This window comes from Tachysurus vachellii, chromosome 15, assembly GCF_030014155.1.
Source record: "Tachysurus vachellii isolate PV-2020 chromosome 15, HZAU_Pvac_v1, whole genome shotgun sequence".
Lineage (NCBI taxonomy): Eukaryota > Metazoa > Chordata > Actinopteri > Siluriformes > Bagridae > Tachysurus > Tachysurus vachellii.
The window spans coordinates 9,618,097-9,631,913 of record NC_083474.1 but is presented as its reverse complement, the minus strand read 5'-3'; the positions used below and the strand labels follow the sequence as shown (position 1 = coordinate 9,631,913).

At 36.4% G+C, this 13,817-nt stretch overlaps 1 protein-coding gene across 1 annotated transcript; it reads right to left on the bottom strand.

Annotated features, from left to right (window-relative positions):
- Positions 1 to 1,377: 1,377 nt before the first annotated feature.
- On the bottom strand, positions 1,378 to 12,089 carry sae1 (SUMO1 activating enzyme subunit 1). Its single transcript, XM_060888463.1, has 9 exons — positions 11,758 to 12,089; positions 11,192 to 11,303; positions 10,901 to 11,074; positions 7,320 to 7,465; positions 7,128 to 7,227; positions 6,929 to 7,034; positions 3,478 to 3,622; positions 3,317 to 3,386; positions 1,378 to 1,749 (listed from the first exon to the last, which is right to left on the bottom strand). The coding sequence occupies exons 1-9, from the start codon at positions 11,856 to 11,858 to the stop codon at positions 1,657 to 1,659; spliced, it is 1,047 nt and encodes a 348-aa protein (XP_060744446.1). The 5' UTR covers positions 11,859 to 12,089; the 3' UTR covers positions 1,378 to 1,656.
- Positions 12,090 to 13,817: the final 1,728 nt, after the last annotated feature.

The following is a 13,817-nucleotide window of genomic DNA, read 5'->3' as shown; positions in this document are numbered from 1 at the left end:
AAATATTTTAAACAGGAAAAACAGGTTAACTCCACAAGCAAATGGCTGGTCAAGTATCCAGTCTGTGGGTTTTTATGCATTCATTTCCTCATACGTGAACTCATTTTTTAGCTATTACTGTTTTGTTTATGCACTGTACAGCTAAGAGGGTGACAATCTAAGAATACGGGCTTTGTTTTGTTGCCTGCAAATGAGTTCAGTAATAATTGGGCCTACACATGAAATTGAAAGAGGAAAAACAGAATTACCATGCTCTACCTGGGCCAATCAGAGGTAGCTTTCCTTACTTTAGGTCTGGTAACAGGGAAATGATTGGCTGTTTTGCTAAAAGCCAGGGGAAATGGACAGTAGGGAGCAATGAGCACCACACGGGAAGGGGACCATCAAGGTTGCTGTTAAGGGGCTATGTTGGTAATTAATCTTGCCTTCCTTTAACTGGGGAAAAGCACATCATAACCAGTGTCCCCTATGGTCTTGACTTTCCCCTTTCCATGTGTCCTTTCACCAAAGAAAAAGAACCTCATGTTTATTTATCTGTTGTTAGTAGTTGCCACGCACCAGAATGCAATGAGCTCATCAGCATCTATCCTACAGTACAAAGAGCAGTTCATAGCCATCATATCTACTCCAATGTCACTGCTCCAGACTAAACAGATCAAAGTCCAGTGTGCAGAAAATAAGAGATGTTAGCACATGACAGAGTTTGACCCATCAGCAATACCTATAATTTCATTAATTGTTGTGTCTGTGTAAAGACAAAAGAAAGAGTTGTGTATTGACGCCATGCCTCCTCAGCACCTGTCTAACTGGTGTATCCTGTTCCAGTGTATCCTGTTCCAGTGTTTTCCAGAGTGAGACACAACCTGTTGGCTTGGTTTCTGGTGTTTAAAACTCAGTTCTTGTCAATCTAGCTTCTAAATCATTTACTTTGCATGTTCCTAGCATAGCTGGCAATTGCTAACAGCTGACAATTGTGCTGGTTTAAACAAGTTGTCTGGAATTCCAGCAGACCAGACACTCTAGTTGAGGGACCTTCCAGATCAAAACATTTATTGTTTCTCTAATGCTGCTGAGTCACCCAGTATGCTAAACTAGGTCATTGCATATATCTCAGCCAAGGTCATAAATGAGTTACCCAAGCACAGATGGTCTTCTTGATACATAAACTTGCACTCACCTTGGCTTTAATTTCTCACTTTTCTCTTTTCAATGGCATCTGCCAAACAGCACAATTTCTTTGTATAATCAGCAAGATATTCTCTATATAGACAAACGAAAGCTATATTTCCTTCAGTTGAAATATTACACACAAGAATGACCAGATAATAAAACAGCTAAAGGTTATTTTTTCTTACAGAAATACATACACTGCCCATGTATTCCAAAAGAAATGTATTTATTTGAGTCTTTTCAATACAAAATGGGAAATAACAGCATTTGCCTTGGAACTTCACTAACTTGTCCTAATTTCAGGGAGAAAAACATGTGTGTATTCCTACAGAGAGTATAAACTCACAAAGAATAATAACATTGCCTGAGCTCCTTAAAAAGGAGTGCTTATTGTTCAAAACATTTATTTTTTCAGCACGCAAGAGGTCTTTCCATGATGTTTTGAGTGCCTACATTTTGTCCACATGTCCTTGATCTTCTAGACGATCATTTTCCTCCAAAGTACTCCACTATGCCGTTACCCTTCAGGCCATCAAAAAAGAAGAAGTTCCTGTGCGGGGCATCTCTCTGGGACAGCGCCTGTTTTTACACACACAGCCAACATGACAAATTGGCATCAGCATCAGTGTGGTATGTCTGCTAATAGCTTTTCAGAGTTAAGCATTGGCAACTGTTCTTTTCTGCAGTACTTGTGGTTGATGTATGAGGGACAGCAAAAGACCATGTGTGAGTTACAGCCTGTTTCATCATGCAAAGAGATGGCGAGACAGCCTGGCTTCTCTCCACACCACCATGTGGGTGCAAAGGCTTGCCCAGCCAGCACTGTATCCACCGTACTCACACGCTCCACTAGGCTTCTCTAACTGACTCCAGCAAATTATAGAATGTATGATGAGGTCAACCTTAATCAGGAACATACATCTTTACATTACATCACTAATCTGACTCAGTCCTTTACCAGCCTTCTGTGTAAACACAAACTGTATCTGGATTTAACACAACCACAAACTTGAACAATTGTAGGTGGGGTTTCAAGGACAATTTTAAACCATATATAGATTTTATGCCAAGATTTCTAAGAGGAATTGGATTCCACTGACCGGAATGTTACCTTTTCCATTCTGGCATTTAAAAAGTGTCGGCAGCTAAAAGGTTTTCCATATACTGCCAGATTCCAATGGGGAAGGCAGATGCCATATGCCTGAAACAGACCATTATCAGGAAAACCACCTTCACGGCTCATGAAAGTTCCAATGTATAGGGGTTTTTATGGTGATAACCTATTTCCAATTAGCTGCAGTGTTAAAGGATCAGTGAAAATTTAAACTTTTTAAAACTGAACGCAGGCAAACGTAAATGAGTCGATTGAGTTCATCCTTCACTAAACATGATCACCCACTAACCCTTATTTACATGTCATGTCTATGACACACCCGAATTACCCTCATATATATTAATGCAGGTGATGTTGTAGTGAGCCTATAAAAGGAAACATTCAGTTATTCAAGAGGATAACAAGGAAACTGGGCAGGGAAGATTTTACTGTTACTGAGCTGCTTATGTCTGCAAAAAGCCTTTTCCTTTTTGAAAAGGAAAAAAACTTCAAATGACTTGCAATAAAATGAAACCAAGTAAATGTCAACACTGATGGCATTGACGAGAATATTTCTACTGGCAAATGGTCTAGTACTTATTATTAATTTGGATTTGTGAACTACCCTTTAATCCCATTCAAGCAGGAAGTAAGCTTTTTAACAAAAACTCTTTCACAAACCTGACCTTGCTGTGACCTTAAACCTGTTATGGATCAATTCTAAAATCTAATCACCATATCTGCTGGTTACACTGATACTCCCATAGGAATCCTAAAAACATTTAACCACTTGTTCTTGAGATATCAGGAGAAGCTGGGATGGACGCATTAACGACCTGGTGGGGGAGGCATACTCGTGTTGTTATAAACATATTATAATAAATGACAATAAACATTGCTAAAAGGTTACACACACCCTGATCTGACGTGAGATCATACACCAAAAATAAAACTAAACTAAGACAGGGAATTTCTGTATGCTCTATTTATGAACAGATTTATCTATACTTAGCTGATTAAATAAAAAAAATGAAGGTAAGTGTGAGGTCCTACCTTGACTATTTCCTGACCAAGAACTCCTCCCACCACAGCACACACTGGAGCCATCTCAGAGAAACAGTAGCTGTAAAGACAACGCATATAAACTAATGTTATTCTCATGACTCAAACAGCTATGAGATAAAATAATTATTAGACAGTTGAAGTGTTAGGACCTGACAAAGTTGTCAGGCAGCAGCTCCGGATTCACCCCAATAGCCTCTAGGAGATCATCTCTGATCTGCAGGAGCAGCTGAGAGTCCTCAGCAAAGCTACCTGGATGAGGGTCCCGACCTTTATCTGTGCGGAATTTCAGTAATACTGGATGAGAAAGAGAAAGGTTTAGTGAGAAGAGCTGCCAGGAGAACAACAGAGAAATGATGTGCAATTTTTGAGTTCGTTTGTAAAGCGGAAGGTTGTGATTTTGTTAAAAGCTTAAACCGGCCTATTTCACTTGTAGATTAAAAATAAAATAAAATAAATAAATAATTCTAAAAAGGAGAACAAATTTAAACATGAATGCTTAAGGAACTTTGGCGGGTATTATGTAATCGCTCATCCATTAAATATTGCCAAACACTGAAACTGAGACTTTCTGACCACCCACTCACCACACCATCAGCTGAAGCACACTGACTTTCCACCAGGCACAAAGTCAACCACAAATACCATCATGAGGCAAGGAAACATTATTTCATTTAGACACATCTCCATGAAATGTTTCCAGATAGATGTACTAATATGTTTCCAGTCAGATGTGCCAAAAGCTTGACACTCTGCCCTTTTAAATTTATCTTACATCTCTATTTAAATTCCTTTCTGACACAAATTAACTAGGTGAATATTCAGAACAAAAACACCATGAATAAAGCCAGAACCACTACAACCAGATTGGCCAAACCTACTTATTGGATTTCATCTTCATTTCATTCTAGTTGTATTACATACTGTTCTGGCCAAAAATAACAAACAATAACAATAAACAAAGCAAACACGTACGTTTGTTTACACACTTCCCAGTGCATTTCAATTGTCTGATTATTACTGCTACAATTTTCAAGCTAAAACCACTAAAATTGCCACTAAATGACTAATTTCAAATCCATCCATAGTTGTTTTATAATTATTCTTCTTTGTCCTTCTAATATTGTTCAATTTGCAATTTGGATAAAGTTAAATACTGACTCATAAAACTCAGGAATAAAAAAAAAAAAAGCTCAGAGTTGTTTCTTCTCATTCATATATTTCTATGACTATTTCTGTTTCTAAGCTATCTTTTTCTTACTTTTCAAAAGTATTACCTAAATTAGACTAACACATTTTAAACATAGGATGGTATAATAAATAAGACTAATTCATATTAAATCTAAAACAGTATAAGATTTACACCAATTCAGCTGTTGCTTTCTATTCCACATTGCATTGTGAAATTACATCAGACTTTGCTTAAGGGGTAGAAAAGATTCAAATCAGTGGCACACCATCTGTCTCAGAACCCCATCAGAGAGCTGACATAACCTCAGATAAATCAGTGAGATAACATGGAGGAAACAGTTCTTCCTCAAAACTAGCTGAGCCGTTACATACCATTTATACATGCTCTAATGTACTTTATGTGCTAACCTTTAAATGCTTCAACACACAAATAGGGTTTGTTTTTGTTTCCATCAGTATATGTGAAACACTGGAGCACTCAAGCTTTTTTTAGTGATCTGTGCTTTAAGAAAGGCGGCCACTGTTTTCAGTTTTAAAGTCACTGCACATGACTGGTCATGGACAACCTGTGATGAAAAATGATCTGTCCGCTTTGAGAATGCCAGGTGAGCATATATAAAAAGATTCAAAGCAGACAGTGTTGTCAATGAAGCCAGCACAGCGTAACCACACATTTAGCATTATTTTGACGGTTTCTATTATTAGAGGTTGGTGAACTCAGCTAATACAGAGAAATGTTTTAAAAAAGCTGCTTACATTTAATTTCTAGGCAAAATCATTTTCTGCAAGTAATGCACCACTGAGCTAGAAAACAACTCCAAAAAAGTTTTAGATTTAAAAGCTTTTAAAGTTGCTTTCAATTCAGGAAAAAAAATGAACATTAACATGAATTGATGGTTTCTTGTAGGTTGCTGGGTGGAGTTTAATATGGATACTCTAGGGGTGTAAGATAATGACAATATATGCATGTGTTTAGTGCTATAAATATATGCATCTCTTTTCACATTCAGATTTAAATCAGAAGTAGGCCTGGTCTACACTGAAAGTTTATTTCTAATCCATGTGCCCTGGAAACACTTAAAAACCATTGAAAAATATAGAGCTACTGGAAAAGATTCTTTCACAAATGATTATAATTATTGAACCAGACACTTTCAGGAAAGTTTTCAATCTTCTATCTCCAAGTAGTGATATGTTAAAGAAAAAGCAAAACAAAGAAACTGCTATTTACAATTGACAATATTACTCATTCACTCACTCATCTTCTACCGCTTATCGAACTACCTCGGGTCACGGGGAGCCTGTGCCTATCTCAGGCGTCATCGGGCATCAAGGCAGGATACACCCTGGACGGAGTGCCAACCCATCGCAGGGCACACACACACTCTCATTCACTCACGCAATCACACACTACGGACAATTTTCCAGAGATGCCAATCAACCTAACATGCATGTCTTTGGACTGGGGGAGGAAACCGAAGTACCAACATTAGTTATATAGTTATCTAATAATAATTTATCAAAGATTGATGCATTCCAGAAGGATCAAAAATATTCACTGGACACATTATCAAAATAATGCTTTAAGCAGCATTTCATTATAATCCCCATATATTTTATTATTATTATTATTTAGAAAAAATAGAATTGTCAATAACATGCAAAATTAATGTTGACTTTAAACTAATTGCGCTTGCATTTCACGGTTCCAAAACAAACAACAACTGAAAGATGCTGTGGATAAAACTTCAGAAAGGCTTAACACATTGTTGAGGTTTATGAGCCACAGGCTTGATGCAGTTACTGCAATCAACTAAATATTAAGTGGTGTACTCTAATTTTCCTCAAAGCCTTATCTGTTCCGATAATTCTACCCATATAAACATTGGGTGGTCAGGAAACCTGCAATATTCTCTGACGTTTAACACATCTAATACATATAAATACCACTGAATTAAAGCTTAAAAACTCAATCATCTTTTGATCTCAACCTCAAAACAAATAAACAGTCCGTGTCATTCCAATATTTTTGGAGGGGGCTGTCTATGATTTAAGGTTGATTAAATCGAGACTTACATTCAGTTAGTTTCATATTTATGAGATTTTCATAAATACCAGAGCACTTATTTTATTTTTGCTATTTATACATTTGTATGTGCCAATAAATGTTAATCAATCTTAGTCTTAGTTTTTTTTTAGTCATTTGCATATGATTGACATTGAACATATGCATATGAGCACGAAGAAAATCTGTTTGTTTTTTTTTTTACCTATGGAAAAAGCCCCAGAGCTAAAAGATTGATAAACAAGACCCATTGTTTACATGAAAGACCATGACAAGAAATAAACTTTTGTCTGTTTTCATACTGTTCTTGTAAAGTCTCTATGTGTGGATTTATAGATAGTGAGAACCTTGTAGTAAGAAGTAATCTGGTGTTGTGCGCTTGAGATTGCGTTTGGCCTCCTCAGTCGTCCAGTCAACCTCTAGAGACTCTTTCAGAGAGCAGAAACTTGCTGTCTGCAATTAAAAAGAAATAAGATGTTACAGATCTTGAAATTATTAATAACTTTCAATTTTTTTACGCAACAGGAGACAATCGTGATAACACACCTTCTTCACCATGGTAGTCTCATTCGGATCAATTTTAGGTTTCTTCACTTCAGGGCCATCATTAGCCTTTTCTGATGACTTCACAACCTTTGGCTTTTCTCTGAGCAAAACAAAGACACCTTAATTCTACTATACACAAAATTATTTCAGTTACTGATTTCAGTCACTATCAGATAATAAAGAGCATCATACTCCACATAATGATACTCCAAGCCCAGGTCAGAGAACATGTATCCATGGTAACCGAAGACATCACCACAGAAGACTTTAATGCTTCTGGCTACACAAAGCTGGTCCACACGCACCATCAGGTCTCTAGAGCATCTTGTCAGACACACCTGGGAGTAAAAGAAAGAATAAAAAAATATATATAAAACTTTCTCTGGGAATTATTTCAGTGTTCATTTCGACTGTGAAATCCGCGTCTCCGCCAGGAATGTGTTAAATGTATGTGAATGACAGCAACTTTCAAACAGAATGCCAAAATTCAGACATCTTTATCAGGTTTTTGTCTGGATTACAGATTGTGAGTCGGATCGACATTTCAAATATCTACTCTACAAAACAAAAAACAAAAAAATATATAAGGTTCAAAGATTCTATTCTAAGATGTGTGGAGGTTGTGGAAAACCCATCAGCCTGAATCCAGAAAAAAAAGTTGCATTTTTATGGTACTAATTTACCTTTAGATTTCTATTTTAGGAAAACAATTGTATTTTAGCACTGTGATGTTTTTGGTTGCACTGGCAAACTTCCTGCAAAGGTAATCTTGGGTACAGAGCCAGTTTAGCATCACCATGGTAAAAGCAGTCAGACTAAACTCTAAAATATGTTATCTATTTCTATTTCTTATCTATTTCTCACAAGATGAATGGCGCTTCAAAACTGATACAATTCTAATTCAAAACCACTTCGATCAATAAAAATCCCCTTTGATCGAGTTGCTGGATATTTACATTTCAAAACAAAACGGACTTAAATCGTTTCAGTTTGCAAATCGGTTTTTAATCATTTACAATCTGTCACATGTCTGTGACATTCCTGTGCCATCACATCATTTAAGCACAGATAGAGGCAGTGATCAGAAAAGCACAGATAGAGGCAGTGATCAGAAAAGCACAGATAGAGGCAGTGATCAGAAAAGCACAGATAGAGGCAGTGATCAGAAAAGCACAGATAGAGGCAGTGATCAGAAAAGCACAGATAGAGGCAGTGATCAGAAAAGCACAGATAGAGGCAGTGATCAGAAAAGCACAGATAGAGGCAGTGATGTTGCTTTTCTATAATTAGATTTGGATATAAATGCAGTGAGGGAGAGTAACATGAATTTCAACATTTTCACCAACATTAACTTGACTGAGACAGACACAAACAACTAACTAATTAGAAATAGTTTTCATAATGTTTTGCATTTTATAATTTTCAATATTTGACTGTTTTCCCAGCAGGCCAAATGTTTCTAGTATTATGAATATCTAACCAGCAAGCTTGGTCCATCTTATCCAAGACACCAACCCTTGTACCCTCCCATTCTGTATTGATGATAAGCCTGTTTACATGAAATACCCAACAATTTTCTTACTGTTTGGATATTGATATACGCCGTGCCAGGTTGAAGACACTGGGTGGCTCCTACAAGAACATGCCTAATCGTCATTTTATCGGTTGAGACTGAAGGTTGTTTACAGCCATGCAATTGTCATTTACATCACTCGCGAGAACATCGGCACAGCACTCATTAACTGATAAGCGATGGACACGAACGTTGGACAAGAACGTTGAATCTGCAAAGATTCCAAAATGTTCTAACAACATTATGTAATCCAACAATGAATATTGACAGCACTTCCTAGAAAAGAACTACATGACCTAGGAGCATTGAGGACATTGAGTTGCTCCATCATGTTCTGCCACTGTCTAATCATGAAGGTTTTTTGTCAACAAATAAAACTGGTATTTCCTCCTCTTTAGTATGATGTAATGAAGAAACAATTTCTAGTGAAGTTAAAAGGTGAAAAGAAGGGGATATTGATATGACACGACCGGCTCAGCAAGCTGTCATGATTTTTGAGTAAACATCATCAAAAACAGTGAAACTGATTTGCTACACTAGTCATTATAAGAATAAGGAAGTAGCATATGAACTAGTATTCTTGCTCACCAAAAGAACAAACTGAGTTCTTCAACATGGACAAGGTATCCCTTGAGTAAAAGCTGCCAATCATAGTATCATTGATGTACAGCAAGAGCCATGCAGCCAAAACACTCTCTCAAGCATGCCAGCTTTTTCCCCCTCATATATCACTTTGAAATATCAGTGGAAACAGATAAAAGAGCGGCACTGTCTAATGAACCCCCTCCTCACAACACTCCTCTTCCCCTCCTTATAAACTCTCACTAGTACTCCCACTGGGAGAACTCCCAGCCTCACAAACGTAGACAGGCTGGGAGGCAGATCATCTGAGCTTTGAACATTCATATGCTGACAGATTCGCTGATAAACAACAATGGTCTAAGGTCCGGTTTCTAAGCAAAACAATGACGATCCTCATAGGAATGGGCAGTGTTATTTGTCCATACTTTGACATTAATAATGGAGCTGCTTATTGTCTCCAGTTAACACAAATGATAAAAAAAAAAAAAAAAACAGCCATGATTCTCTTTTTCTCTTATAAATTTACATCACCAGACAATACAGTGCAGAACAAATTTATATGTGAGGTTTAATGTCTTATAATTCTGATTCAACAGAAAACATTGTGAATTTTTTGTTGTTTATGCAATACCAAAGCATCTTTTACCATGAGCAACAGTAATATGGCTTTTATACACCATCTACTGGCCATCAAGAAAACAGGAAATAAAAGCTTTGCTTATGATTCTAATCAGTCCTCCGTACTTCCCTCAGCAGAGCAAAGAAATATAAAATGAAGTCTTGCTTATATTGTTATGAACCTAGTATTACCTACTAGACGATACTTTACATTACAAGTTTACCAGAGTGCTGTTGAATTTTCAAACCTGGATGTTCAGAAGGCTAATTAAATAATTTCCTACAATAGCAAGACAAACAATTCGAATCATGGATTTATATTTTTTTTATTATTGTAACTCCATCACAGTCTGAATTTTGTGCATTTATGGATGGAATCTCCAGTGTCAATGTAAAATTCAGTGAGATTACTTCCAAATAAAACTCTCTCTTTTATGACAGTGAATAGCTTTCCTGCTTGACAAGCTCTGGATTTTTTGAGCAATGCTATAAAATGATAAAAAGTAGTGTGTCAAAGCCTCTGAAAAGCATTTGCCCTGTCATCAGGAGATTGTGAGTATCATCAGGATTCAAACTTCTGACACCATAATGCATTCAGCAAAAGACCTTTTCGAATCATTTGCATCAAACGTGAATAATAGAAAGTAATTATGTCTTCTCTGGTAGAAAAACGCAATATTTCATCAATTCAGGCAATTTTTGGCAAGAAAAGAAGTTGCTCAGCATATTTTGATAAAAGCAATCTCAAGCTTTTTTGGCCACAGCAATCACAAAAAAAAATCCATGAAATCCATGATGGACTGACTGAATATTTATCTATAACAGTAGACCCTTAACAGTCATCGCGATAATGTAACAAACACTGAACAAGGTTTTAGTTACGTACAGACCGTTTTGTTTTTTTTTAAAAGAATTAAATACTATTGAAAGTACCACTAATAATAAACACCTTTGTCATTATGCAAACTGAGCAATGCGGACTGTTCTTTCAGACACTTACTGCATCAAACTGAAGAAAGAAGTCATCTGGCTTGCTTTCTACTTGATCTGTGTCAGCCTTTACTTCTACCATTGGATTGAGGAACTGGGCTCGTTCCAGAGAAGCCTGGGCCTGATTCTGACCATCTGCGTCCACTGGTATGAGGAACTGAGCTCGTCTCGATTCCTCAGTAACCTGAACATGAATGTCATGATTAGTACTTGGCTGGATCCGGTATTACTTATTACAATAAGATCCCAGAATTAAATTCTTCCAATAAGTAGGAGGTGTTTTTGACGATGAATAGCATACTTGTTCGTGGTCCAGAAGAGTGAGTGCTTTCACTCCAGCTAAAATAAGGTTCTTTGCCACTTCAGCACCCAGTCCTCTGAGTCCAACGAGCAGCACTCGAGAACCCCTCAGCCTGAGACATAACCTCCATGTTTACTAGCTGTTACACATGCATTCTTTCATTTATGTATTAGCAAAAAAAAAAAACTTTTTTTTTAAAACAGCATAAATAAATTATGTATCCTGTATATGCTTTATTGCATGTTAGTTTACTCCTGGGTGCAACATTAACAGACCAGTGCTCTTGTTAAAATGAATTGTACTCTAACAACAAATAAGAATGCTTTATACTACTTAACTGTTAGTAAGTAATAATAGATAATAACTAATAAATAACTAAAAATAATAAACAATTGATATTATGGTGGTTTTAAGGCTCAGCCGAATATGGATAATTAATTAGTGATTTTGTAAAAAGGTACATTTAGGAAAAGAGTTCATAGCAGCACAGAGATATCACATATATAAACAAAGTTTGTTGTGTTTAATTGTTAGCACGTTAGCCGATTAGCTAGCAGATCTCAAACCTTTTTTGTGCATCCAGACCCCAGAGCCGAATCTGTCGGTCATACTGGGCTGCCTCTTCCTCGCTTATGATATTGTCGTCTTTTTCGATTGTATCAATCATTTCAAAAATATGCCTGAATGCTTCTGATACTCAGGTAAAAAAAAGGCTATCGCTGCCCATTCAATGCGACAAATTCTCCCGCTTGGTCTCGTTCAAACGGACGCATAATGATGACGTATGCGTTAAAGCGAATCATTGAATTAACAGTCAATAACAAGTTAAAGGCTAATAATAACAACACGATAATTAACAATCAAGATGTTGATTCCTCGTAGTCCAGCAGAACCGTTTGAGTAGAAGAAATGCAAACGAGGACCCTTTTGGGTGAGTGAGTCAGATCATATACGTCAGTTCGATATGAATCGGTTCTTACTGCCAAATGATTCGTTTTCTTTCTCCCCCAAAACAGAGTCTGTGCCCATGTGTCTTTTAGGCTGTTGAGTTAAATGGTAATGTTGTATGGATTTCTTACCTTAAACTTAATATATTTCAATAATTTCATATAAACACATGCGCATTGACAAATACATGAATTCATGCATCATTCCGAATATATATTAATGCCTATCTTGTTGAAATTATATACCGTAACTGTTTGTTCTTTATACTATATTTTATACTATAAACTTCACTAATAGCTAAGATAGTAAGATAAGTAGTTCGATGCTGGTAGTCTTAAATAGTGGCAAAAACTATTTCAGCTCAGCTTTACAGAAATTTGTGTGTAGGTTTAAATACCAGATGAGAAATAAAGCCAGATGCATGAAGAACAAGGAGAGTCTCACTGAGATTATATGTGGAACATGAGAAGAACCTCAACAGAGAACCTTTGGTGTTATTAAATTGTAGAAACGATTACCCTTCCAAAATGTTAAGCTATAAACTCAAACTGGACTGAAGCACTGACAGGATGTTCAGTGTGAGCATCACAGTCATTATGATCACAACAGTTGTTAGGTATTTTATCTTAATGAAATGCAATATTTTATAGTTGGTTTTTTTTTTTTTTTTTGCTCTTTGCACATACTGTCTCACATTTCAGTCATTTGCTGTTTTGCACAATCCTTTACAGTATCTCAGGTAACTGCTGCTATAACACTGTGTTCATTCCTGTATTTCTGCATACACAATATTGTTGAACATACAGTATTTACGCTGGTTGGTGCTGTTTTTGTGTATTGTCTTTTGTGTGATGTCTTGTATTTTTTGTTTGCACTGTCTTTTGTCCTGCACTGTCTTGTTTGTCTTGTCCTGCACTGTTTGCACCAGGTTGCACAGTTGCATTTTATGTGGCTAGGACTACTTACTAAGTCCTTAGCTCTGTCTTTGTTTTATGTAGCACCATGATCCTGGAGAAACGTTGTCTCATTCCACTCTCTACTGCAACAGCTATATATGGTTTAAATGACAATAAAAGCTTCTTGACTTGACTTGAATACTTAGGGTTTTGCTGTAAGACTATCCATCAAAGCAGAAAGTGGTTCACAATTGCATAAGCTGTAACCAGGATCATCAGGCAGATCCAGAGCCCAAATTGTGCTTAGCAACAAATAAGTGACAACCACTAATGAAATGTAGAGGAAACTGACAGTACATTTGAGTACAAGTAGGTGTACATAATAAAACAACAGCGGTATATATGTAAATATTACTTTGGGATATGCATAATCTATTCGAATTTTAGGCTATTTCTGAACTTTTTAGTATCAAAATATTTGTTTTAACATTTTATACTTAATAATAACCTTTATTTTCTATAGCGCCTTTAAAAGAACATCTCAAAGCGCTTTACAAAAGCAAAATAAAATCAACAAAATTACACACATAATATAATGATTAAAATTAAAGCAACAAAAATAGACAATAAAATAAGCACTATGTAAAATTACCATTAGACAAATTAAAAGCTACCCTAAAAAAATAAGTTTTAAGCAGAGATTTAAAAGTGCCAAGAGATGTTGCTTGCCTTATATCAGTTGGTAGTGAATTCCACAGTTTTGGAGCTAGTGAAGAGAAGGC

Coding starts and splice junctions, on each gene's coding strand:
- sae1 (XM_060888463.1), bottom strand. CDS start 11,858: ATGATTGATACAATCGAAAAAGACGACAATATCATAAGCGAGGAAGAG. Junction 7,228..7,319: donor TTGGAGTATCATTATGTGGA/GTATGATGCTCT, acceptor TGTTTTGCTCAG/AGAAAAGCCAAAGGTTGTGA. Junction 3,387..3,477: donor CTGCCTGACAACTTTGTCAG/GTCCTAACACTT, acceptor TTGTCTTTACAG/CTACTGTTTCTCTGAGATGG.